We start from the raw sequence: 27,684 nt of genomic DNA, 5'->3' as shown, positions 1-27,684 counted from the left end.
AGAGGTTTATGTTGGCACTGTTGTGAATTTCCCAGAGGATAGCCAATCTCTTTCAGCACATCACACATGTATTCAACGGATGCAAGGGGAGCCACAAACAGTCTACAGAATTTACCTGTCTCTCCCCAGAGACTGTCAAAGCTGTTGATCTGTGCTCGTTCTACCTCCTCCTCATCTTTTTCTGGAAGATCAAGCAGGTAGGAGACAATCTAAAAACAAAGAAATCTGTCAGTTTCTGAACTCTCTGCGTGTCTAAAAATAAGCTGCTGATAATCTGAAGCTGTAACTGCTTTGAACAAAACAAATGGAAATGGAGTGAACAAATTCCCTATCAGGCACTTTCCCACAAAGGAAATATACTCCCTAGCCCCATTAAAATAATTATTTGCCTTTACAACAAAAACACACACTGTCACCCCCACCATAATCTATTTATTTATTTAGAAACACCTTTAGAAGGTAGCACACAGTATCAGGACATAAATCTTAAACAGTATCCAACTAAACAAACAAGTCACAATGGTTTGTTTTGTTTTTGTTTTTTTTAAAATACACTTAATAACATTAAAAAAACCCACAAGGGAAGATTCATGTGGAACCTGATGTACTAAAGGGATCCACTATACACCCAAAATTCTAGCCTACATGCAACGATTGTTAGTACCGTATTTATTCGAACCAAACGCTCCCCTTTTTTGGCCAAATTGTGTTGCGAAAATTAAGGTGCGCATTAGATTCGACGGCACATTTACATTCACCAGCAAATACTTTTTTTTGTTTCAAGGTTTTGAAAATTGAGGTGCGCATTAGATTCGATGGCGCGTTAGACTCGAGTAAATACAGTATACTAACTGTGCCATCAGTTATCCATGTGTGAACATCCAGACTAATTACTGGATATTATATTAAGAGTGTATAATGTTTCCGGCTGACTTTGAAACTTCTTAGACCTGAGCTAGTTCTGTACAGGACAACTATGTTTTCCTTTGACCTTTGAAGCCCTAGAAGGTTGTCTGTGAGGGAAAGTGGCTTTTGGGCTGAAAGAAGTTCCCCACCCTCTACCCCAGCTAATGAGACAACACAGTCCGTACGGACTGCCTGTTCCCACTTAAGCCTGCCTGATAACATTTCCCCAGGTGCCTCAGAGGTTAGATGTGTGGTTATGCACCATGATGGCTATGGTTTGCCTCCACAGTTGGAGGCAGCAATGGTAAGGGAGAGTGCGCTGATGCTCATGTTCTATCTGGTTGACCACTGTGAACCTAGGATGCTGGATTCGATGGACCATTGACCTACTATTCTTATGCTCTTATATACCCAAGAGAATACTTTTTCTGTGGTTGCACCCTGTCTATGGAACTTGAGCCCACAGAAGAGCCACGTTAATTTTCTTTTAGATACTAGGAGAATTCTATCCTACTTATTCAGGCTTTTCGTATTTTGTTTGTTTCCTTGTTCTATTTCGCATTAATTTCTCCCGGTCATTGTTTCTATATGGTATGGGCTGCTGGAATTGCTTCAGTTTGCATAATTTGCCTGAAATGTTTTATCTGCAATTTACTGGTATACCTTAATTTTTATTTTCTATCATTTTTGCTTTCTTGCAGTTTTTTTATGCTGCTTAATGATTTGTTGTTAGCCACCTTGTATGTCATTTCTAGTACAGGAGAGGCAAGCAAATTATTTTAAACAACAAGAAGTCAGTAGATTGTCCACAGCTTTTGGCTGCAGAGCTATAGGTGTGGTGACTTCCCTCAAGCCACTTGATGGTCAGAAAGGTTCGCTGCATGCAAAGGCGTACCTAGGCTCCCGTAGCAACTGCATAACCCTCCCTCGCACTTCAAGCTTTAAAAACAGTTACTCAGTATTTTGCCTTAACACAAAGGCCGCTTGGCCAGTGAGGATTCAACAAGGCTGAGCGACAACTTACCTCGGTGTATCCCATGCTGGCAGCAGCAATCAGTGCCTGCTGGATGGCTTGACTCTTTTTAAACACTCCCTGCTGTTGCCCAGCAATTGTCCAGTCGCACTGGATTAAAAACTTGACAACTTCCAGGTGGCCTCTGAGAGCTGCATGAACCAGTGCACACTGACCGTTCTTGTCCAAGTGATCCACCTTTTCAAGAAAAGGAAAAAATGGCTGATTAAAATTTAACTTAACTGCTGTGTGTTTCAGTTCCTACTTTTCTAACACTGCCACATTCACATGGGAAATATTCTCCATGTTTCTCTGGCCATATATGCAGAGCTAGCCAGTTTTGTAATGACAACTGTATTCTGTGTCCACAAGTACATTATTCACATGTAGCACAAACCACTCTCACAGATTTCATCTGCAAGGAGCAATTACATTTAAAATGGAGTTTAGAATATAAACTCAGGACAAATCGTGCAACACACAATTGCTATATGCACCGGCAGTGATCTGCAAACCTCTTTGCTACATTCCCCCATTTGGTAAAATCTACCAAGTCCCACTCCAATAAGCAAAGTTGGTCTGAAGAAATCTATTGTTTACATCTAATTTGGGAATTAGATGCCATTCTGTCTTGTTACCGAATGACAGTGTTTGCTTCTAGAGAGCTACCTGTGGTTTTCAGTGAATGTTTTGCTGTTACTTTTGGGAAACACAAATGTTCACTGAAAACCACAGTAGCTCTCTAGAAGCAAACACTGTCATTCGGCAACAAGACAGAATGACATAGTGATCTTATAGAGCACAAATGTCACCTAAAGCATTGAGCTGGTTAGTGAGACAGCGTAAAATTGTAGGCTCCTGGAGAGGTGTTGGTTCCTGGATGTTTTCTGAGGTTAGCCAAAATGGACCATACTAGAAGCGAAGAATCTGCCAAAGACTATTGTTGTTGTTCTGGTTTATATTTACGTATTATGTTATAGTTATATTCTTACAGAGTGAGCAAAAACAACTCACATTAAAAACAACAAAACCTCCTAAAAACAGAGCTATACAATTAGAAGGTGGGATGAACAAATCCTGCCCCATTAAAAAAAGGCCACAATGCCCCCCCCCTCAATTTAACGGCCAAAAGCCCAGGTAAAGAGAAAAGTCTTTGTCTGAGGACCACCTTCAGGAACTTTTACAACATTCAGGAGCCTGAAAGAGTTAATCTTAACCTAAAATGAAAACAAGTTTCTAGCCATCTTTATTATGAAGACAGGTATGACAATTAAAAAGACATGTTCCTGAACAAATAGTTAAATCATATCCCTAATCCATGTTACATTAAAGTTCCCGGTTTTGCCAGGATATGTTTCATGATGTATTAGATTCTGGAATACCATCCTAGGGATATTGGCTACTCCTACTCACTTGGTGCGAAGTGTCATGTAAAAAGGGAAAAGGCATTTTCTCCAACAGCTGGCATTTACCATGTTTGTGCAAAACTAGATTATGAAAGCCTTGCTTTCTGTATCTGAGTGATAGCAAATTAAAACAGGAGAACTTTAAACATTGAGACAAACAAGATTAGCACCCTATCCCTTCAACAGCTTAGCAACATCCTTACCCAAACCCGAGTTGCCAATGAACTGCTCTGGGATTTTAGTTGCTGACCACAATACCAGTGAAGATTGTGGAGTACATTTATGAAGAAACAGAAATGAAATTGTTGCTCATGCTCTTGCTAGCGTAACTACCCCAGAGAGTAGCTAGAAGACACAGCTACAAGCATGCAAGCAATTAGGACTGCAGTCTACGGGACGTGGGCGGCCCACCAGTGGCTTGCTTGCTCAGGTTTGAGAACAGGACAGCCACCAACTCAACGCCTTCCTCACCTTCGCTCGCTTCTTGCACAAGAGGGCAACAATGCTTAGATACCCAGCAGCAGCAGCATATCCAAGAGATGTTAGGCCACTTTCCGAAGAGGCATCAACATTTGCTCCAAATTCCAACAGCAAAGCTACCATCTCCGTGTAACCAAGGTGGGACTGGACGCATAAAATTGGGGCATTGTTTAGCACTTCAGTTCTGTAATTGATGTTGGCGCCTCCTAAGATCAGTAGCCGACTGACCTGAACAGAAAGAAATGGGAACGGATGAGATCAGCATTCTCTAAACGAGCCAATTTTCTCAATTAAAAACGGAGCGAAAGAGTTTTGTGTACTAGAGATTAGCAGCTTCCTTCCCCTGCCACAAGCTTGATTTGTCTAGCAATTCTTAGCCAAAGCAGAGAATACACAGGAAAATGTTAGTTTTTTCCATAAGAGTTCTAAATTTGCTATTGCTGTCTCCGCTCCCCACATTCCACTGTCCTCTGGCACTAACAAGGGGGTAGACGTTTCTTCCTCTCTCTCTCTCTTTCTACTTCTCCTGTCATCTTTCCAGCACCTTGAATGTTGCAAAATCTTTTTTTCTGGTGTGGGAGAGAGAAAGAGAGCTTCCTTCTTGTCTGTCATCAGTAGTACAGAAGCAAGGTAAGTTGGTACATTGGCTAAATTCCAATCCAAATAAAAATTTGGTGGTCGTTATGCTCCTTTTTCCTTTTAAGGCAGGCATTACAAGTCACCAGAGTCTTACCAAACTCATTGACATTCTATGGTGGGCAAGGTTATTTCAATTGACAGAACAATTTCTTACTTTCCGGAACTTCCAATAATGCTCTGATGTTGCCTCCCTAAGCACACACTCTCCAGAGATCACAATTGAATGTGCTTTCCAATGTACTAGTGTGTTTCTGTGTACCTTGATGCTATTTCTGACTGGGAGGAATTGTTCTCAAAGCTGTGACTCAACCTGAGATACAGTAGGCGCTCTTTTTTGAGGTTAAGGAATTCTGGTGTTCCTTTGCAGTAGGAATGACTAAATCAATCAGATGCAGACAGAGTGCAGAATTACGTGCCCTCTGAGGATAGCGATTAGAAGGAAGCATGTTCAGATCCTCAATTATTTTATTTACTTTTACAACTCATTTGTGATTAGCTCAGATGTCACTAGTGTGTCCCAGCACACTGTTTGGAAATTACTGGGTTAGAGTCAGATTTTTGATGGTTGTAGCAGGGAAAAGGATGAAAACATCTATCTATGGATCTAGAAAGGAATTTTGATATTAAGATTCATATTAAGTTCCTTTAACATACGACATTACAATCTAAGTACTAATATTTTGTTTTACTACCTCTTTTAATGTAGGGTGCTGCCAATAATTACTCTATTTTTCCATGTATAAGACTAGGTTTTTTTCCTAAAAAATAATGTAAAAAATGAGGGGGCGTCTTATACACGGGGCCATCTCCCCCCATTTTCTTAAATCTAATTCCCCAAAAATATACATGGGGGCGTCTTATAGACGGACAAATACAGTATTCCTTTATTTTTTTAAATGTGTTTTAATGCTATTTTACGAACAACACTTGAATTTCAAATTGAAGAGTGCTACAGAAATGTTCTAAAGCAAAACAAAAAACCCAATCTGCCTTGATATCTACCAGGCAAGAGTCAACCAGATGCGTCTCAAAAGCCCATAATCAAGGAAAAGCTGTTGTCTGTCCCAAACACCTGGTACCTGGAAGTATGCTGCCTTCTAACTCCAAGCCTAGGGAGCTGTTGGCATAGATTTAGAATAGACGTTACATTTTCTCTGCATTTTAAATATTATTTGGAAATAAAATGAAAGCTGAAAAGAGGAGGCAGAAAGAGAAGTCAAAATTCTTACTGCCCAAGGGGTTGTACAGATGTGAAGACGGGTTAAAGTTGACCAAAGGCGGAATTAGATGTGACATTACATCAATTAATATGCACATTATAAAAGATGTAAACAACAGCTGTAGCCCCACCCCACCATGAGAAGGGAAGAGAAGAAAAACTTAATACTTTCCCTTGCCTGCCATAGTCTCAATAAAAATTATTCCCCTCTCGTACCTTTATGTTAGGGGTGTACAAATTCCGCAGAGAGGCCAGTGCCATGGAAAGACCTTCCGAGCTGTAGGAAATCCAAAGCCCTTGGAGAATTGAGGAGGAAACCCCAACTTTTTTACTCAGTCCCTGCAAAAGACACACTTTAAATTTGATAATTCAAGGTACTGGTTTTATTTTACACATCACTAACACATGGCTCATTTAACCCCAATTGACTAGCAAGGATTCAATGTCAACTTTACAAGAATACTGTATTCTAAAGAGAAAGCAGGAGTGTTGGAGAGGACGCAACTCCAAGGATTAAGTCCTACTACACAGTGCAAGTTATGTCAGAGCACCAAAGAGTTACTCTTTTGTAAATGCTCTGAAGTCTACCACATTTCAAATAACAACCCCAACCTCCAACCAAATCACATGAAAAGGAACTCTTGGGTACAAGGTGCAACATTCCATCATGAAAGGGAAAGAAGTGATGTAATCCCTTTGCCCCACATCCAGTGGGCTGCATACTACAAGTACTAGCAAAAAGACACAACAAAAAATAGAAGAATCAAAGAAAGAGGTGAGCCAGTGCTGAATAAGGAACATTTATTCTGAAAGAATCAATATCATAAATAGCCTAACATTTTTTGAAAAAGGCAATGCAATCTAATACTCCATTTCCCCCCAAGGATTCTTTTAGGAACCTTTCTTGGGAAGGTCACCCAAGCTCTTGTCTACAAAAATAAAACTTGCACACTGTAAGTCATATTCCTTGGGACAGTATGTCAAGACATGGGGCTTACAATTAACAGTGACTGTTCCTAAGGTGCTCTTAGCAAGTTGGTTGCAGCACTGAGCAATCTTTTGACTCAGAAAATGGAAAATCCGAAACTAGACTAGAACATACTCTAGTTGATATTGCTACTTAGTACTTCTCATACAGAAATCATGAGTGCTAATGAGACCTCTAGTAATTAATTACTTCTCAAACATTCCTTAGTGTTCAGGGATTTAAAGCTACTCATGCCAAAGGGCTTTCATTTCCGATCAAAGGAATTCATTTCTGATCAATAGGCTGTGTTTGGTATGAGAAGAATGGAATAATGATACAGATCTAGGAAGGGTGGAGATCACTAACTAGCAGTTCCAGGCCAAATTCAGTTCCCTTTGGGGGCACCAATGTCTTCCTCCTGCCAGCTGCTTACCCTAAGATCTAAGGAAGAGAGAGACCTTCTCTCTTATTTACCCTCCTCTCTCCCAAAACTGGAAAGAAAAGGTTGAAGAGGTCCATGAAACTGAATGAAGAACCTTTCTTTCTCCTCCTCTTGTTCACCCTTGGTCACCTTCTGCTGAATCAGCTGTCTGGTAGCAGCAGAAAATCATGGACGGCTGTTGTGAGGAAGCGTCCTCACATAACTAATTCCTCCTGTTTTGAGGATACCTGAGGACAGGGCCTTGGCCTTCACCACAATTTGTGGCTGACCAGGCTAGGTCCTAGTGAGGATCTCAGAAATTTAACATTATTCATGTACTCTGAAAACACCAGTACCACACCATTCAAATCCAAGGTGAAGATATCACTGCACAATTTTTTGCTACCTTAAAGATGTGTGCTTTGAGAATATGATGGCCCAGCTCAATAGTCTGCTGTCTGTTGAGTTTTCCCTCTTGACGGGAAAACCAGAAGGCGAGCAACGTATGGCCACTCCTAGGCAAAAGAGAAAAGAAGAAACATGGTGGAAGTTATAATTTTAACTCCAATGTATCTTTTGACAATTAGCACTCAGATTGTGAAATGAAGGAGATAAACCTTTTCTGCCTCCTCCTGATAACCCTTGTTAGTTTTACTCTGATGCACATCAGGACCACGTTGTCCTTAATTGTTCATCAGCTTTGATCAAACCTTTGCTGAACTACTAGATAGCACTGTAGCTCATTCCTCTCTCTAGGAGAACTAACATAGAGGAAAGATATTAGAAGCAAAGATCTTTCAAAGTCTGAGGTGACCCCTTCTTGTAGGAAGCTACACTTAATGATGGATTCTATTCTGAGTGAGTACTTTTAATAGAACAGCAGGATATAAACAGACTAATAATAATAATAATAATAATAATTCTTACCCACTGCTGTGGGCAATACCTATTTTCTGGAGCTGGAAGCAGTAGCGGTTTATTTCTGCATGTACCCTATTGAAGAAGGGGAACTTAGTGACTATAAAATCCATCTAGTTCACCCCTTTGAAGAGCTCAACCAATGAAATCAAGGCAAGTGCCACAAGAATCTATTTTTAAGATAGCAGACAGAATCAATCAACCACCACTACTCATGCTTCCAGGCTGGGACTTGCGTTTAAAGCTGCAGTGACTGGCTATTATTATTATTATTATTAATTATTATTATTATTATTATTATTATTATTATTATTTCTATACCACCCTTCATCTGAGGATCACAGGGCAGTTTACGGTATGCCTTTTTAACGTTACAATTTTTGGCTACCTGCAATCAAAGAAGTCTCATAATTTAATATTTCTGTTAAGATTATCAGAGATTATATGGTTAAATAACAATAATCCTTGTAAATCATAATCATAAGGCTTTTAATATAGGCTGACAAACGTGATGCAAAAGGAAAAAGGAATGGAAGAGAAAAGCAAGCATTGCAGCCGCTGTTGCTTCAATAGCCAGTGAATGGGGCCAGATTGATCTTATACTTGTCACAAAGTTCTTCCAGTGAGGCTGGGTGGAGCCTCCCAGGTGCCCTTGGAGTTGTCGATGGTGGTAAAAGGCCAGGGAATGCTTCCCTTTGTTTCTGCAGTCATAGAGGAGGTGGAGGTTGAAGCAGAGCATTTTTCTTTTCTTGCAAGGGGAGAGGAAGCAAACTTATGAATCTATCTTATTGATAGAACTTTAAAGATACTTCACTACGGAGGAGTCATGTCCACTTCAGATGTGGCTGAGACCATGGTAGTGTTGGGAAGAAGCTTGTCCAGTAAACTGGTTTGAACTGAGGTGAATGCAGGCACAAAAACCATGCAGATGTCCCATTCAAGGTCAGGAACCACTGGACAGCAAAGGCAGTCACAGACAGGACTTTCAGTACCCTGGACAGATCATAGATGACTTGTTCAGACAAGTGCTTAGTCCCAATGGAGCCCTTATATACCCCCTGTGCCTGACTATTCCCCAACCCGCCCCCAAAGCTCTGTTCCTTTGCTGAGGAGTTCTGACCCTTGCACATGCAGTTCTCTGGCCCAGAGCCTTGCACTCCATTGCCTTTCTGCTATTTCTCAGTAGACACCTTGCTGCATTAGCAAGTGGGTTCTGTAGAGAATGAAGTCACTGATAACAAGTGGAATCCAGCTCAGGGGCAGCAGTTTTTGGATGGCTGCAAAAGATGGTTTTATTAATGCAACCTAAAATCATATTCAGGGTTTTTTTTGCAGCTGAAAACTCACTGCTGACTCCTATTTGGCTTACGATTGACTACAGTCTCCAGATCCCTTTCACCTCTACTACTGTCAAGCCAGGTGGCCCCCATCTTATACCTGTGCATTCAATTAGTTATGTTGTTTTGGCTAAATGCATAACTTTGCATTTGTCTATGTTGATTTCATTTTGCCAGTTTTGGCCCAGTTTCCCATTCTATTGAGGTCATTTTGAATTCTATCCCTGTCTTTCAAAGTGTTAGCTTCCCCCTACAAGTTTTCTTCCATCTGTAAAGCCCTCCAGATCTACGTTCAACTGATCTCGAGACAATAAATATTTAGCTCTACCATTTTTTCAAGATGGTTCTTGAGCTTTCAAGATTTTAAGAACAGGGTATTTTAAGAACCTTCTAGCTTTGTTCAAGCTCCTGAAGGAGTTTTATATTCTGAAACATTTTGAGCTACAATAAAGAGCTGTGCATGAGTGAATAACAGAGCCTGTTCCCCTTTTTGTTCTGTAAAGATTACAACAGCAAAATGTACATAAAACTCTTTGACTCTGCTTAATCATTATTAAGCAGAGTCAAAGTAAATTCTAACATCAAGTTAAATGTGGAGGTATTGACTCAAAAATAAATACAACGAATAATCACTAAGGATCTTGGCACGTGATCATTTTCCTTAGTCACATCCAAAGAAACACAAAGGTGTATGCCCTCAAAGATCACCAACCTGTTGATGCTCTTTCACAGACTTCCATACATAATAGAGAAAGTGATCAGATAATGATTAACTTAGGGTTGTCGTTGTTGCTATTTACTGAATATAGATACCACTCTTCAGAGACCTACATTGGCTCCCAGTATGTTTCCGAGCACAATTCAAAGTGTTGGCGCTGACCTTTAAAGCCCTAAACGGCCTCGGCCCAGTATACCTGAAGGAGCATCTCCACCTCAGTCGTTCTGCCCGGACATCGAGGTCCAGTGCCGAGGGCCTTCTGGTGGTTCCCTCACCGCGGGAAGCAAAGTTACAGGGAACCAGGCAGAGGGCCTCCTCGGTAGTGGCACCCGCCCTGTGGAACGCCCTCCCATCAGATAATAATAATAATAATAATAATAATAATAATAATAATAATAATTTATTTATATCCCACCCTCCCCAGCCAGAGCCGGGCTCAGAGTGGCTAACACCGGTAAAATTACAATAAAAACATAAGGGGGGGGGGACCAATTTAAAATACAGGTTAAAATACAATTTAAAATGCAGCTTCATTTTAATAGTAGCCCATAGATCAAAACCATAAGGGAAGGGAAACATAAACGCCAGGGGGAACATCTCTGTCTTGCAGGCCCTGCGGAAAGATGACCAGTCCCGCAGGGCCCTAGTCTCTTGTGACAGAGAGTTCCACCAAGTCAGGGCCAGTACTGAAAAGGCCTTGGCCCTAGTTGAGACGTCAAAGAAATAAACAACTATCTGATGTTAGAAGATATCAGTTTTTAATGACTGATGTTTTAATGTACCGTATTTTTCGCCCTATAACACGCACCCGACCGTAACACGCACGTAGTTTTTAGAGGAGGAAAATCCGTAGGCATGCCACCCGTAGGCATTTCCTCCATAACACACACAGACATTTCCCCTTACTTTCTAGGAGGAAAAAAGTGAGTGTTATGGTGCAAAAAATACGGTATTTTTAATCTCTTGTTGGAAGCCACCCAGAGTGGCTGGAGAAACCCAGCCAGATGAGTGGGGTATAAGTAATAAATTGTTGTTGTTGTTGCTGCTGCTGCTGCTGCTGCTGCTGCTGTGGTTGTTGTTATTGTTGTTGTTACTGTTACTACTACTACTACTCTATACCGGCAGGTCTCAGGGCGGTTCACAGAATAAAATCAGATTATAAAACCACAAAATACATAATCAAAATGAAAACAACATCAACCCAATAACACACCCACCCGGTTGGTTCTCTTCCTATTGTAAATGGATCATCTTTTTTAGCCGCATCTCAATAACACTACACAGTGGTATATTAATGAAAAATGAAGTGATCTCGTATCTGTCTTCTCCTGTCACAAGGTGATGGGTTACTTACCTAGGGTCACAGAGGAACTTGGTTTTTTCTCCTTCTTCTCTCCAGATCAGCCACTCTCGAAAAGATGGATGGACAAACATTCGGGTCATATCTCTGCGCTTGATAAGGAACATGGAGAGGTTCTCCATCCTTTGCTGAAAGTCCTCCCATTCCAAGGAACCTTCAATGCTTCCTGCATTGATGGCCTGGAAAATATGCTCATCGGTCAAGGGGTGCAGAGATGCCACAGCCACGTTTAAGAGTGGCATCACCCGGTCAAAGGAAGACTGTGTTGGAAACTTCATATTGCACTGAAGCAGGTACACCTCCGAAAGGGAGACGGGGACTACCTTATAGCTAGAGCTTTTTAACACCAAATAGCCCTTCTCTATTAGATCAAATGTGAGCTTAAGGTACAAGTAGGATCCTTGACTCAGGGTTTTGAGATGAGAACTAAGTTTGCCAAAGGTTGTATTGTCCATTTTGCCATTAAGAGAGATGTTATTCTGTATCTCAGAGCTGCTATGTATTCGGTGTAGGATGTAGGCTTGGAGATCCTGGTCTATAGCTTCATTCTCTTCCAGTCTGTCCAGGAATATCCTATGGAAGGGTAATAACTTAATTATTTCCTATAAGAAAAAAAAAGAATAAAGTAAATAATGGAGAAGTTAAAAATGGGAGAAGCCTCCCACTGGAAGTATAAATATTGGCACACATAGTTATGAGTTACAGGCCAAACATGCTGTCATACTGGCTCCAAATGAGGTTACACCGCTTGTTAAACCTGGGTGGTACAGTTAAACTGACTTTGAAATAAACACAAAGCTAAATTTCCAAACTGCCTTTCAAAACCACAACCAAGAGAGCAAAGGGACAATGGAATCAACAGTTTCTACAGATTTGTTTCTGGTCTGTCATTGCCCTTTGTATACTGACCTAGGGTGCTTCTACACTAGCAGTTTAGTGTGAAACTGCCATGTTTTGTTCATTCACTTTTTTATGGGGCACCCATGTCATGCCATCATTATCATTCTGTATTTTCATCATGGTTCATCGGTCTTCTTTTCAGAAGCCAGAAGTCTGATTCCCCAGCAGAAGAGCCCAAGAGAAGCATGATCTCCAAAGGTGTAGGTGTATTTAGTGCTACTCTTCCATCTTTTTAAAAGAACGGGATTTTGATGTGCACAGCAATGGATAGAAAAGAGAATCCCCCTCAGGGATGAAGGATGGGATATAAATTTAAATAGTAATAATAAATAAAAATGGGCTTTCTCCTTGGAACTAGGCTGGAATCAGCACTTTTAAAGATGGAACAACACACTGGGTGGAGTCCAAGGTATGGGAACCACAGTGAAAGGCATGATTAGAAGTAGCAATAGAGTTGTGCTTATGTTTTCCACCTGTTTTTCTGCCATAACAATGTGAGAAACTTGGCTGGAAGGAAAGGTGTCAAGTGTTCAGCGCTATTCTAAGCCAGTGTTAGAATCAACTAATAAATGTTTTTGTTTCTCAAGGTTTGAAGATTACAGGTGGTTCTCACTGAGAAAACTGTATTCCCCTAAGTTACACATTCCATTTGCAAGTCCAGTGCTCCAGCACTTTTTAAAAACTCAAGCAGATGTTCTAGCAATGTGTTCTATTAATATTTTATGCCCCTGATAGCCATATGAAGGTATTTTATCCTCCTTTGTACTTTAACTCTTCTATCACCTTTCCCATCATATTTACGCATGTTATGTTGTCTATAAATATTCACACCACTATAAATTTACTAGTCTCAAAGGCGACAAGTGCTCTTTCGTTAAAAACTAATTTTTAAAAAATGAAGGGGGGGGGGGGACTGCTGCTGCTGCTGAAAAAGTCAATTTTTTAAAGAAGCCAAACCATTCATCAGTAAACCAGCAGGTGGGTAGATGTACTTTCATTATCCAAATGTAGCAGCTGCAAATGACTGGCTGCCATTATTGTTTTGGTCTTGGGAACAATTCAAAGAATCATAGGATTAACCACAATGTCAAGGGGGGGGGGGTTTACTTCTTTTTAATATATCAATCTTCTCCATTGCATTCAATGTACTCTTGAAAGCTGGAGGAGTTTCAAAAGCAGTTCATGTAGAGGCACAATGAAAAAAGACCGGAAGTCCTGCTGGGTGCACCTAACTGTGGCCTTGCCTTCTTAAAATACTGGTTGGAAAGCGAATCTTCCTTTGAAATGTAACAGTTTTCATTTCCTAAGAAGTCAACATTTCAGCTTTAGTAAGTGAACTAATTCTATTTGCAGCTGTAGACAATGAAGGTGGCTGCCTATCTTCTCTTTTAGTTAGAAATTGTCAGGGTAATATTAAACAAGACAGTTACCTTAATACCGTAAGGTTGCAGTGGTTAATAAACATTTGTGCACCCCAAATTTCCTCCCAACCAGTACATATGCCTTGCAAACTGTGCATAAATCGTCTCTTTCCAAACAGATAACCCCATCACAGCAGAGGCCACGTAAGGTGTCTGCTCCCATTCAGAGAAAAGCAATTATCATACAGAACAGTGGAAAAACTAGTTCCCAACCTACCTGTAGACTTGTTCTGACTGTCACAATCAGCTTCAGCCAGGATGGAAATTTCCCTATCATTTTGCTGAGGAATGATACTATTGTATCCCCGTAGTCAGGTTTGTGAAATTCAGCTTCATTTAACCCATCAATTAATATGATGAAATCTTCATCGGGGATCTTTCGTTCTGAGAGTTTGGGAATAGGGAGGTGGGAGAAAGACATGGTCAGAAAGGTTCAGCTTATGCTTTTAAAATGATGCTGCAGTTGTGCATTGCTATCAAGGAAAACTCATGCTTTTCACTACCTTTATGAAGGCTTTCCAAGGGCTCCAGAACTCCTCTCCGGAAAGAAGCTAAGGGATCCTGAACACAGGACCGCAAGCTGAGCATGCTCTGTAGATGGGGCTCCCGTAACAGCTGCTCTCTGTAGGCAGCGAACTGTGGGGAGCGGCAGAGCAAGGCTGCCACGTTGTGTACAAATTCTGGCACAAGGCAGGTGTAGGCATTATCAGCCTGGCAGTAGTGGTACGCAACAACCTGCAAAAGGGGAAACAAACATCAGTTCCTCAGCGGACAAACGTTAAAAAATAGCCACATTTGCTTGCTAGTTTCCCTCACTCTAACAAGGAGGAGGATCCTGTGCTAAATGTCTTTGACACGAGGGGCAGAGTGACTAGGTTCACACCTAGACCATATATTTAAAGTACTTTAATGGTCATGGTTTCCGCCATAGGATCTGAGGAACTGTACTTTATTAAGGGTACTTGTAGCTCCGGGGGGTGGGGGGGTCTCCTAACTCTTCCTTTACAAGGACTGCAGGAAACTGCTTCCCCCACCCTTGAGCAAGGTGCCCCTTTTTTTACAGGCATTAGCTACAGGAGGGACTTCTCCCACATTCCACTAATGCTTGCAAAAGGAAACTCCCCTCCCCATCGCATGAGAGTTGCAGTTTGCAAGCGTGGTGGAAGAAGTCTCTCTCGCACTTGAGACCTGTAAAATCCGGGAATGTTTGCACTGGCTATGGGAGTCTTTTCCCAGTAAGGAAGACGTGTGCACAGCCAAACTGAACAGGCTTTAGTGCCCCCCACTAAACCCTGCTTTGGCTGAAAACACCTGTTCACGCAGCCAAGGCAGAGTTGAACTCTGTCCTCCTGTCCATGAGCTGGCATCAGTTAGCTGATGTCAGTTAAGTGACAAGTGGGTATAGTAAATGCCCTTGCAGGCCAAATTGGAACACCTGGTGAACCAAGGTTTGCTTGAGGGCTGGAGGTTTGCCACCTTGGGTCTATCTGTTGGATCAGTGTTTCCCAAACTTGTGTCTCCAGCTGGTTTTGGACTACAACTCCCATCATCCCTAGCTAGCAGGACCAATGGTTAGGGATGATGGGAACTGTAGTCCAAAAATAGCTGGATAGTCAAGTTTGGGAAACACTGGGTTAGATAATGGTTTGATGCAGTTGTGTATTTTTAACTCTTTCCCCTCCCACAAAACCAAACAGTGGTCATTTAACTTAGCAATACTTCCACACAGTGACTTCATTGTTCAGAACAAACCAGCCAACCACCAAAGAAAGGGAGCATTTGCGAGTATCTTCATAGTATCACATTGCAGGAAAGACTTCCCACTCAACACTGGTGAAGGAATAACCCCAAGAGGTGGAAGAGATCTTCTGACATTAGTGGAACCTCTGTGCAAGCAGAAGGAATATTTTTGGAATTTTAGCATGGCCATAGCGTAATAAAGGGACGCGGGTGGCGCTGTGGGTTAAACCACAGAGCCTAGGACTTGCCGATCAGAAGGTCGGCAGTTCGAATCCCCGCAATGGGGTGAGCTCCCGTTGCTCGGTCCCTGCTCCTGCCCACCTAGCAGTTCGAAAGCACGTCAAAGTGCAAGTAGATAAATAGGTACCGCTCCGGCGGGAAGGTAAACAGCGTTTCTGTGCGCTGCTCTGGTCCACCAGAAGCAGCTTAGTCATGCTGGCCACATGCCCTGGAAGCTGTACACCGGCTCCCTCAGCCAATAAAGCGAGATGAGCGCCACAACTCCAGAGTCGGCCACGACTGGACCTAATGGTCAGGGGCCCCTTTACCTTTACCTTATAGTGTAATAAATAGTTGTTAAGTATCTGTAGCAGGACTTAAAGTACACTATTCCTTTCCCTTGGTTTGCTTCATCCATATGAAAGAAAAACAGAATGAAAAGTTTGGGTGGGGAAGTAATACCTGGGCAGCAAGCCTCCTCATAGCCTCCTCCTGACGTCTGCGCATTTCTGGGGTTCCAGGGCAGCTTCCACTTGTGATAGAAGAGTGAGCAGAAGGTGGTTGAGTGAGGGGGAGCTCTCTGTTTGCATCAACATCTGCAATGCAGAAAAGGCGGAAAGATGGACTTAGACTGTAAAGAGTGAGAAGCAAGCAAATCACATCTATGCACCCTAGAAGGACAGCTCGATTTCCCTTACACAAGCCAACATTTGTAAACAGCAGGTCATGGAAAACAGGAGTCAAATAAAGGAATATGGGGGTGGGCAGCTGGACATTAAGGCAATGCAGCCAAAATGGCACCATATAAAACTAGAATAGCCTACAGTCCCCAGAATGAAATTACCACAGTACCTCTCCACCATCAATAAAAGCATTTTTCTATTAGGCTTTTTATGTCACCCTGAAGGCTCTTGATGCATAAGTACTACCAAACCTATTCAAAGCTTTGTACATTAAATAAACCCAAGCTGACATATATTCCTGGCCACTAAAAATAGCTTTCCAAAACATCCTCTGGCTTGAACTCAGTATGATTTCCAGAGGAAGAAGTCTTAATTGCAGAGAAGTCACTAAGAACTCTTTGTATCTGTCCTCATTGTAAAGATTGGCACCCAAATGTTTCAGTATATAGGCAGATAGCTGCCAACACTCTTATCTGAACTGTAATAAGTGGAAAGACAAGTCTAGATTCAATGGAAATAAAAGCTGAATTTCTAGCAATGCTAAGCTCTTATAGTATATGACTGGAAAATGAATCCCTATAATTTCTCACACCTACAAATGCAAGGAACTGTCCCAACCTGCTTGCGTACAGGATATAGGAGCACATCTCCATTGGATAATATGTAACCCATATAAGCACACAACAGATTTATCCAGTTAGTACATCTCTTCACTTACGTTTTGGGGATGCATGGGGGCTGTCAGAAGCAATCTGCCTCATGCGTGTGCCATGGCAGCTCAGCGCAACCAGTCTGGAGATGATTGCTGTCTTGCCAAAGCCTATATTTCCAACGATCACCACACCTCTGTTCACACTGGCATCAGCACTCTGCAATTGTACATCTATCTCTTGGAACACCCAGTCCCGGCCAACGAAAACAGATTCTGTGGTGATGCTGGGCACCTCAAAAAGCAGCGGTTTCAGAGAGATGTCAGGAGGTCTGTAAGGTGCAAAGCGTACTGCAAAGGGGGAAAAAACACATGTACAATTCAGTAACTATAATTAGTTATGGTTAAGGAAGCGCCGAGTGTCTCCTTCTAGTCCTGAACAACGATGAGCTTTTCAAGGGATCCATTTGAACTTTGGTATCATTGGCTACTATAGCACTGCTCTATTCAAATACAGAAAAGTTGGGAAATTTCAAAAAAGGCAGAAGGAAATGTAATTCGATGGGAAGGGATTTGGGGGAGGGGGTCCCCAACGGCCTCATACCACCTTCACTTTTTGAATACCGACTATAAAAACAGGGGTGGACAGATTTCCCTTCCTCTATTTTGGACATTCTGCTCTGTCTTTCAATAATTATGGAGCTTTTAACTGTTTTTAAGATTCTGTTACTAGGGAAGGACATTGCAGGTACAAAGGGCTCCCCCCACCCCGCCCACCACCACACATACATTTGAAAAGGTTTCTCTCCCTGCCTCTTTTTAAAATATATAAAGTAACCTTTCTTAATATACAGTCTTTTTTGCCATAGCTGGGGAATCCCCCAGTACGCGTAAGCTCTTATACTGTATGTGCATAGCACCATTTATACTGTCCTATTAGTGGCCAAAAGGGTGGTAAATATTTTTTATTTAAATCTTACTACTTTAAAGAGGGATTTCCCAAACTTGGGTCTCCAGCTGGTTTTTTGGTTTTTTTTTGTTTTTTTTTTTGTTTTTTGGTGTGTGGGTGGTAGCTGCTAAAGACCCCGGGATATGTCACAGCTGCACACATAGAATACTTACCTCTTAGGTCCTGTTGTGTGCGAGCACCAGCCATACTCTGACGAGGCATCCGTAGAGATGTTCGTAGGGGAGCATGCCTCTGTTCATCTAGATAAGCTAGATCTTCTAAATGGGCTGAGCTTGTGGCTGCCAATGAACAGAATGCTTTATGAGACACATTTTTGGGATTGGTATTAAGACATTATAGTAAATATACAGCACTCTTCATTCAATACATATTGAAGGGCGACGGGAAAAGGCACCATATTCAAAAGTGTAGTGTTTCGTCTTCAAAAGGAAGAATCAGAGGCATACCGAAAGTGCGCTGGAGATTTTTCTTCCTTAACCTGCGGTTTGAACTTTCATATATGCCAGGCCCACAAACGTGGGCATGCTTTGCCCAAAACTGTTGGGTGGGCCATCCTCCAGGGCCTGGCAGGTTTAATTTGGCCTACAGGTTGGAGGGTCTCCACCCCTGGTGTACAGCATCTGAGCTGTGCTCATTGGATCAAAGCAAATAATTCATGCTCTTTAACACAGGACCAAAGAAAAGTCAACAAAAACTCTTCATCAGATATGTTGGTCATGCTTATTAGAATGTTAATATCTATTAATTTAGAAAAAGATAGAAATGTAAACCTGAAGGTTTCTAAAGAATGGGGAGAAAGATTCCTTAAATTAATGTTAACTTCCCTAAGCAAAATGACCTAAAAGTAGCCACTTGTTTATTTCTTTGGCCCTAGACTGAGTAGTTCCAAGAGAATATATATCATGTCAGGTACTACCGTATTTTTCGCTTTATAAGACGCACCAGACCACAAGACGCACCTAGTTTTTGGAGGAGGAAAACAAGAAAAAAATATTCTGAATCTCAGAAGCCAGAACAGCAAGAGGGATCGCTGTGCAGTAAAAGCAGCAATCCCTCTTGCTGTTCTGGCTTCTGGGATAGCTGCGCAGCCTGCATTCGCTCCATAAGACGCACACACATTTCCCCTTACTTTTTAGGAGGGAAAAGTGAGTCTTATAGAGCAAAAAATACGGTATATCTAGAGTTCATATAGGGTTGGACCTTCCTTCCCTGGGATTTGTTTACGAGTATATTGGAGCCTGAAACCTTGCGGTAAATAGATTCCCAACTCTCTCACTGACCCTTTTGCAGTTTGATGAAGCAAACACTTCATTGCCATGAATACTTCCATCTGGCTATAAAATGCTTTCATGTCACCTAATGGTAGGTGTATGCAGTGCCTGAAAATAGATGCATTTCAATCCTTATAACTAGGTGTAGGCAGCTCTTTGTTCATAAGGCTAAAATATATGTTACAGAGAAACCACAGGTCAAAGATACCTTCTCACCCATAAAACACAGCCTGGAGCAAGTAATTATTTCTCCACCTGGCCAACTTCAAAGGGCTGTTGTGAGAATAAAATGATATAGCAGCATACTGTAATGTACCTTTAGCCTGATTAGTTCTTTAGAAGGCTTACATAGAAAACAATGATGTTGTACACTGTAAATATTCTCAGCTGAAATTAAGGAATGCTGAATGGCTTCAGTCACTAACAATGCAAAATACTTAAGGCCCAATGCACACAAAAATCACTCAATCTATATTTTCCTTTTACTCAGTCCACAAAGGAGAACTGCAAGAGAGGTATTCAGATTGCGTGGAACAGGAAAAAGAAAACCGGCACAGAATGTATATGTAATTTTAAGTATAATATACAACCACAGAAAGCAAAAGGTGTCACTTGCATTTGCATTTTGTAAAATACTTTGAGTTTTTATTGAACGAATAAATACAATAAACAAATTGCTTAGATGCTTTTAAAATGTTGTTTTGAACAGTTCCACAGTAAAAATAAATGAATGGTGAAGTATTATTTCAGCAGAAAGGTGGAGAATATATGGAGAACAGTTCTGGTCAAAGGAGAGAAAAATGACCTCTTTGTCATTTAGAAGCAAGTCAAAGATTTCTATAGATATGAGGCTATTTTGGGCAATGAAGATGACTGATTTATATAGCATAATTGGTGTGCATGTTGCTTTGCTGAGTTACAAGAGGCGATGTCCTTTTGCCAAAGGGATATCATCTATAATTAGACACAATGGAGACAACAAAGGAAGGAGAGGGAAGTGGAGGCAGGCAGAGGAAAACAGGAAAAGAATATGCGCTACTTCAGTTAAAGATACTTAGGCTTAGGTACAGTAAGGCACAAGAACTAGGAGACTGGCCTTGATCACACAATGCGAAACTGGCAGCTGCTTCGCTCCTCTCTCTCCCTGCTGCTGTGCTACGAACAGCTAAGCCAGGAGCTTAGCATTACAAGCAAATCCGGGCTTGGGACTTGTCTCTCCCAAACAAACCACAAATGGCAAGCCATGAACAAAGCTTGGTTACAGATCATGGCTTGTCTGGAGTGAGACAAATCGCAAGCCCCGTTTCAGACATAACGCTAAGCCAAATCACTTAGCTCCTGATAGTGAAGGAGGCAGAGGAGGGAGGGATCAGCCAGGTGGCCAGAATTTCCTGGTTCAAGGTAAGCCAGTTTAACTCAGCATTACATGCAAACCAGGCTACTGTGTCAAAGGCTTCACAAAAAAGTAGATTTTGAGGGGGTCTTTGAAAGAAGTAAGGTGCTCTGGTAGGAAGAGAGGAAAGGTGTGCTGGAACTGTTTAAGGGAGCAGGAGATCTTCAGCCAGCTGAGGGTGGCAAAGACTGGATAAATGAAAGTTATCATGATCTAGAAACCAGTATAGCCTACAATCTTAAACCTTTTACTGCCCACCCCCCCAATTATATTAGCCAATGCCTTGCAGTCTAGGGTCCATTGGAGTTTGGAGGGGGGCTGCTGAGATAAACATTTTATTTCACTGACATCATGACTTTTCCCCACGAAATCATACCATATCCAAGCCTGATCCAGAAGCAAGACTTCTGGATCATGTGTCTTCAGGTCATGCTGTCAGATTTAGTTTCCAGGTAACACTTAATCACAAGTTATTGCAAAAGAAAAGAGAAAGTAGAGCTTGTGATAAAACTTTCCAAGAGTGAAGGAAATATAGCTTAACTAGGATTAAAGGTACTTAATGATTCTATAAAGCCCTTGTGATATAAACTAGGGATGGGCAAACTTCCCTCAGTTCAGGTTGGAAATGAGTCACCAGCTATTTTAAATTGACTTTTAATGTACTATATCAGATTGGTTCAAAATCCCACCTATCTTTTGTCCTAAGCCCTGAATATTAATTTCAGCTCTAAAACAAGTGCACCCTGCCCCAAAGGGGGATGTTTAAGACTCACAGACAAGGTGAGCAAGTCTAGTGATGCTCTCAAACTTTGAGGGGGGGAAAGCTATGTAGCCTTTAGGTTTGTTTAACCAAGTAAGTTCTAGGAAGCTTCCTAACTCAAGCAACCAATAGCATTTGCAAATAATTTTATTACAGGCTTTGCTAGCTTCCCCACAAGAGACGACTCTACACATGGACATCACTAGATGGGCAGCATCAAAATCAGATTGATTATATTCTCTGCAGCCAAAGATGGTGAATCTCTATACAGTCAGCAAAAACAAGACCTGGAGCTGACAGTGGCTCAGATCATCAGCTTCTTATAGCAAAATTCAAGCTTAAACTGAAGAAAGTAGGAAAAACCACTGGGCCGGTAAGATACAATCTAAACCAAATCCCTTATGAATACACAGTGGAAATGAGGAACAGGTTTAAGGATTTAGATTTGCTGGACAGAGTGCCTGAAGAACTATGGATGGAGGCTCGCAACATTATACAGGAGGCAGCAGCGAAAACCATCCCAATGAAAAGGAAATGCAAAAAGCAAAGTGGCTGTCCAACGAGGCCTTACAAATAGCGAGGGAGAGAAGGCAAGCAAAATGCGAGGCAGATAGTGAAAGATACAGGAAATTGAATGCAGATTTCCAAAAAATAGCAAGGAGAGACAAGAAGGCCTTCTTAAACGAGCAATGCCTGTTGTAGTAATTGTAGTGCACTAGATGCTGTATGATCTTTAATTGTCCTTTTTATCAACACACTGTGGACCACTTGAATGAAATTTGTAGACCACTGGTGGTCCGTGGACCACAGTTTGGGAACCCCTACATGAGCTTATGTTTTCACCTCTATAATGAAACAAAAGACTTTTCTCCAGTGCCTCTGCGTCCAGCACTGAGACATCTGGGAAGAAATATTTTAAACACCTGAAGCAAACACATAATTTTTACAAGGGTGATAAAAATGTAAGTAACGAGTTTCTGGCTCACCATTAATTACAATTTACCTTAGCACTTAATGATAATTTCTTACCTGCTACAGAGTTTGGGCGAGGCATAAGGTAGAGTGGAATGGATTGTACTGACTGGGATAAAACAGTCTCTAAGTTCCTTTCAGGGATCTTGTTCAAACTGTATGTAGAGGCCGTCATGTTTTCATCCACTCGATATAAACAAGAGTCTATGCTGGATTTTTGAGACTGCCAAGGTTTCAAGTTTCCTCCAGATCCTAATTCTTTACTGCTTTCCCCTCCATACTTAGCACGATCCATATTTTCAGAATAGCTTGTCAGTGTTGCTGTAACAAACAGAGAACATGAATAACAAAGGAGGCAGTTAATTCAAGTGTGACTATACAGATGAAGGCAAGGATTGCCATGGTTCAACAATGTCTATTTCTTCAGCTGCCTTATAAGAGTACGAATGCAGCCATTGCACTTTCTGAGCTGCTACCCCACTGCTGATCCGTATACTATCCACTCCTGTCTGCTGTGGGGCAAGCCTAGATCTCTGGTGAGCAATGGGACCAACAGTGTTAAGGCTTGAGCAGAGAGGTGGTGCTGCAGAGCCTTCAGGCACAAATTTTAGGTGTGGTCTTTCAGTTAACAATCTGACAACCCTAACATAATTTTGCATTGCATTCAGATACCAAAAAGTGAACTGTAAATTCAAAGATTATGGAATCCAAATTGGTCTGCACAACAAAATGTTGCAGTTAAGCCACTCTCTCCCAGATATATGCCCTTCCAACCTGCAATATAGGCAATTATTTGCACTTGCTCTGGATTTTGCAAAAAAAAACCTAAAGAGAAAGACCAGGATCTTTGCCGATACCTTTCAGGTTTTATTTGTTTTGTTTTCTGCAAACCTTGAAGTTCAGTCTGCTGATACCTCCCCATTCCTCTTATGCATGAGTGTTGTCTACTGTGGCTATGCAAGCATGTATATTTTCCCTTGGCAATCAGAAAGAGAATATAAGATGACATATGGCAACTATTCTGCCACATAAATACAAGTTTTGGAATTACAGGGGAGATGAATATGCAAATATACATTTGCAGTTTGAAAAATGTAACAACACAAATTGTATTTAAGGAAACATGAAGGTCACAAAGGCCAAACTGTTAGTTGCTGGAGTTCATCATTAAGCAGAAGTTTTGCTCTTACAGCATAATTAATACAGGAGCCCTGACTTTTCTTCTCAGCTGTTCTGTTCATCAATCTGTTCATTGCTACAGTGAACTCAAGATGACGGCTACTTCCCACTTCTCTGTCATTCTCTCACATTACCTCCAACGGGGTTAATTTAGCTATCATTCAAACAGGACACAATCACTGGGTGGAACTCAGCACTGCACTAAGGCAATTTGTTCCGCCAGGGCAAGCATTTCAGCTTGCTAGATTAAACGATCCCCACTTTCCTGACTCCCCCAAACCAATTTGGGGGGGCAAGCAGGGGAAGAGAGAGAATCTCCATTGTGCAAAGAGGAACCTTTGCACAGGGATTCGGCTGACAGGACTCATTAGTTGACTCCCAGCCTTTGGCTCTGGGGCTTGTGTGTATATATATATCACTATATCAGCCAGGCATTATATCACCCAGCCCTGAAATATGAAATTTGGAGTCTGTTCTCTGCAGTTTAGATTTCAATCTGAGGCAAAGGAGAATTCAACACTTCACAGCCCTCAAGCCATGTCCCTGCCACCCCCAATGCATATGATCCTCCAAGCCTCCTTCTTTTCCATCCACTTACTTGGCTGCTCCTGCTGCTTTGGCTGAAAGAAGGAGTGAGGAAATAAGTGATAGACATTTCTCTCGACTCTCCATCTTCCCAGCACATTGTACTTCTCTGTGTGCTTGCATCCAGCACATAGCATAGCAGTGCAGCAGGCACCAGAACTGGAGATCAGGGTGGAGGGTGATGAGGAGAGGCCTGAAATTGCCTCCTCTGCACTGGATCTAGCAGCCAGGCACATGAGCAGCATTATGCGTTAGAAGGGAGTTTGGAAAAACATGGGTGAATGAGAGCAAGCAAGGAAGAAGTTTGTGGGGTGGAAGGGGAACAATTGGAGGTGGGATTGTAGCCCACCGAACTGTCAAAGACATTGTGGAGTGTGCATGATGATGTCCAATTTGGCTCGCAACTGGCCAAGGAATAAGCCCAATTATGAGCTTGACCAGAGGAACTTCCCCCACCCTACAGAAATCTGGTCAACTAGATTTTTCTAGATCTTCTTAGTGTATACATCACCGTATGAAATTATCTTAGCAAGCTATAAACAAGGGCAGTCCAACTTTTCATACCAAGTGGGCCGCAAGAGTACTCTGACATGGAACCCACAGGCCACACAATCTGACACTCCACACCCCTCCCCTTTCCAAAGAGAGGCTCCGGAAGGGTCTTAGAGCCCCCCCATCACTTCCCAAATCTGGGAACGCACTAACTATGCTTTGGAAGGAGGACTCTAGGACCCTACCAGAGCTTTGCTTTAGAAAGGAAGTGTGAGGGCTGGGGGGCAGTTATCCAATGCAGAAAGAATGTAGTGGTCAAGGGAGCGGTGGACCCAAACAGGCTGAAAATCTCTGCTTTATGGGTTATGAGAGAGGCAGAGAGAAACTGCAATTGAAGTGAGATAATATGCAGACTCAACATGGACCGACAAATCTAAGAACGATAAACTTAGTTTGCAACAAATTTCCTTTGAGGCTTCTATTGCTTCCATTAGTAATCTTTGTTATGAGTTTGGCTGCCTCGATTAGTGCAAATGGACCTATTGTTAAACCAATGGATAGCCAGGGACTTCCCCTCCCATGCCTTTGAAATAAGGCACCCATCAGAGTTTAGAGGAAGGACAGGATGAACACTAGAAGCAGATGGGGAGAGAGATGCTGAGGTCAAACAGATCTGGACACAGATGGAGATAGACAGGCAGGCAGATGTGAGTTCATCTGCACTGGCTTCTGCTGGGGAGCTGCCTTGGGTCACCAGTTTTACTGCCTGTTTTTGAAATCTATTTCCTTTTACTATGCTTGTAAATAAAACAGATACTTCAGTGACAACTTAAGTATGTAGCGTACTTTCATTCAAAGGAAACTAAATCCCATAGTACAGTTCCCTGGATTTCTCATACTTGAGAACGTACGGAGTGCTTAACCCTAGCATCAGAAGTAGAGCAATGTTTCTTTCAGGAGAAACTGTGATGTGATGTGATTTAGCCAATATGTAGAAAATTGCCGCAGCGCTTCTAGTAGAATCAGGGTATCCCACTAGGAGATGAAGATGACTTAAAGCAACCCTGAAGGCTGCACAGGAATAGGTGAAAGCCTTGCTTGCTCAGCAGCTAAAGGGATCAAAGCTGACCTAAAAGCCCAGCTGCACAGATCCCATCTGAGTCTGGTTAAGACATTCCACAAGATGTATGAGTATTTAATGAGCTTGGACTGGAGTACTACAGTCAGACGCTGAAAATAAGCAGGCTTCATCTACCTTCTGACCTTCCAATGCAAACAAGAGCAAAAAGCTATATGAATAGCTGCTGACTAGTGAAAGTGCTACCTATTCTAATAGTGGCTTGAAGGAGATTTAGTTGTAGCCATTGGTGAGGGGGAAACCCTTAAACTTTTTCACCTTGTGTGAAAGCCTCATGTAAAGGCCTTGGTGGGATGGATCAAATCTCCTACAGTAGGATTAATTCACAAGCCTGTGGAAGCCAGGCAGTCTGAGAAGCATATCTGCCTCATATTGAGACCATGCTCAGGAAAATGGAGATGACAGAAAGAAACAGAAACTACTGGCAGTTAGCCTGAATGGCTCAACCTCTCAAGTCCAGCAAGAGATGAAGACTTCATCCCAGATGAAGACTTCAGGGCTTTTGATCAAAGGTTTAGATCAAACCACCAGTCAGAGTGGGCCAGAAACCAGAGCAGGAATGACAAGAGGAAGAAAGAAAAAGGAGGACTCTCTGAGAGAAGTTGCAGTGGATTTGGAGAGACTTATGAGCCAGACCTACCAAGATGCCACTGAAGCAAAACAGCTCACTGAATGAGCATTTGATTAGAATTTTCACATGATCCTCATGGAAATGAACCAAGCAGTGAATATTTCTGCAAGAACAGACTCCTCTGGTGCAGCCTCTGGTTAAAGAAATGTGGTTCATCAAAGGAATGGTGTTGGGTGAGCACAAATCTTTCTTTTTTCTCATTTGAAACAAATATACTACAAACTTGTTTGCTATTTTAGAATTTACTTTTGGACACACGCGGCTCTTAATCCATCTTGCACTGAAAAGGGTAACTCTAATGTGTTTTCTAGCCACAATTGTACCAACCTTTTTGCCTTTCATTATTCCAAACAAGAAATTCTAACAATTTATAATGGGGAAGTATATATTGGAATTATTTTGATAACTTTTCAACTGCAGAGAATAGAGTAAGGGTTGAGAGGTAAATGTTTTACACAGAGAAATTGGCAGCTAAAACTTTTATTACTAAGGCAACAGAAAATGTTGAATATGACAAAATAGTGCTATACTGATACACATAAACCTGTCCTTTTTCCCATGTCAAAACTCCATCTTTTAAAAAGCTGGTTAAGTATTTTAATGATTGGGGGAACAGAGGAGTGACAGGACAAGTTAAGGCAATTCTAACTTCTACTTGAAAGAAGTACGAAGAGCTATGGCTCTCTTCCTCCAGCACTACAAAATACACACCTTCCACATTACTTCATAAACTGTGTTGTAGAAAGCTGTTGAGATCATTTCTGTCAGATAACCAAGAGGCAGACATTTGCCAGTCCCTGAGTTGATAAGATTGCGCTCCAGTGGAAGTATCTCTGGTATCACATCAATAGCTTCACTAGCGGGTACTATTGAGAGGTAACACAGATTATATCTACTCTCTCAGTTCTGATTTTCCTGAACTCTCTGGGAATCAGGGTTACTGCAGATGGAAGCAAATTTCTGAGCCAAGGTGACAACAGCAGTTAGGTCCCCTTTGCACCTTGGCACAAGGACCTGGAGAAGCTTTGCACTTTGTTGCTAACAGGAGAAACAAAACAGTGCTATGATAGGGATTCTGCAGTTGATCATGACTCTGTGAAATACATTTATTTTGAGAGACTGCTTTTCTTGATCCAAGCTCTGCAAGTTAACAGGAGGGCTCATCTACTGAGCATCCCATGGATATACTCTACCCCAAAGAAAGGTTAGAATGACAGAGTCTTGTTGCACCTTAAAGACTAATGGATTATTACGGCATATGCTTTTAATCGACTAAAGTCCACCCAATGAATTAAATA

The 27,684-nt window shown here is 41.7% G+C and overlaps 1 protein-coding gene across 1 annotated transcript in view; it reads right to left on the bottom strand.

The window, feature by feature from the left end:
* The window catches only part of TANC2 (tetratricopeptide repeat, ankyrin repeat and coiled-coil containing 2), a 192,730-nt gene that overhangs the window by 25,465 nt on the left and 139,581 nt on the right, over positions 1-27,684 (bottom strand). Inside the window, exons 9-20 of the mRNA XM_080976441.1 lie at positions 22,419-22,682; positions 18,118-18,243; positions 17,065-17,346; positions 16,126-16,259; positions 14,208-14,439; positions 13,922-14,088; positions 11,378-11,985; positions 7,457-7,565; positions 5,879-6,001; positions 3,796-4,032; positions 1,931-2,116; positions 116-209 (exon numbers count right to left, since the gene is read on the bottom strand). Coding sequence (XP_080832567.1) covers positions 116-209; positions 1,931-2,116; positions 3,796-4,032; positions 5,879-6,001; positions 7,457-7,565; positions 11,378-11,985; positions 13,922-14,088; positions 14,208-14,439; positions 16,126-16,259; positions 17,065-17,346; positions 18,118-18,243; positions 22,419-22,682 — 2,562 coding nt within the window. The remainder of the gene's footprint in view (positions 1-115; positions 210-1,930; positions 2,117-3,795; positions 4,033-5,878; positions 6,002-7,456; positions 7,566-11,377; positions 11,986-13,921; positions 14,089-14,207; positions 14,440-16,125; positions 16,260-17,064; positions 17,347-18,117; positions 18,244-22,418; positions 22,683-27,684) is intronic.

The sequence above is a fragment of the Podarcis pityusensis genome, assembly GCF_964106645.2.
Source record: "Podarcis pityusensis genome assembly, chromosome: 13".
NCBI lineage: Eukaryota > Metazoa > Chordata > Lepidosauria > Squamata > Lacertidae > Podarcis > Podarcis pityusensis.
This window is presented reverse-complemented; position numbering and strand designations above follow the sequence as displayed.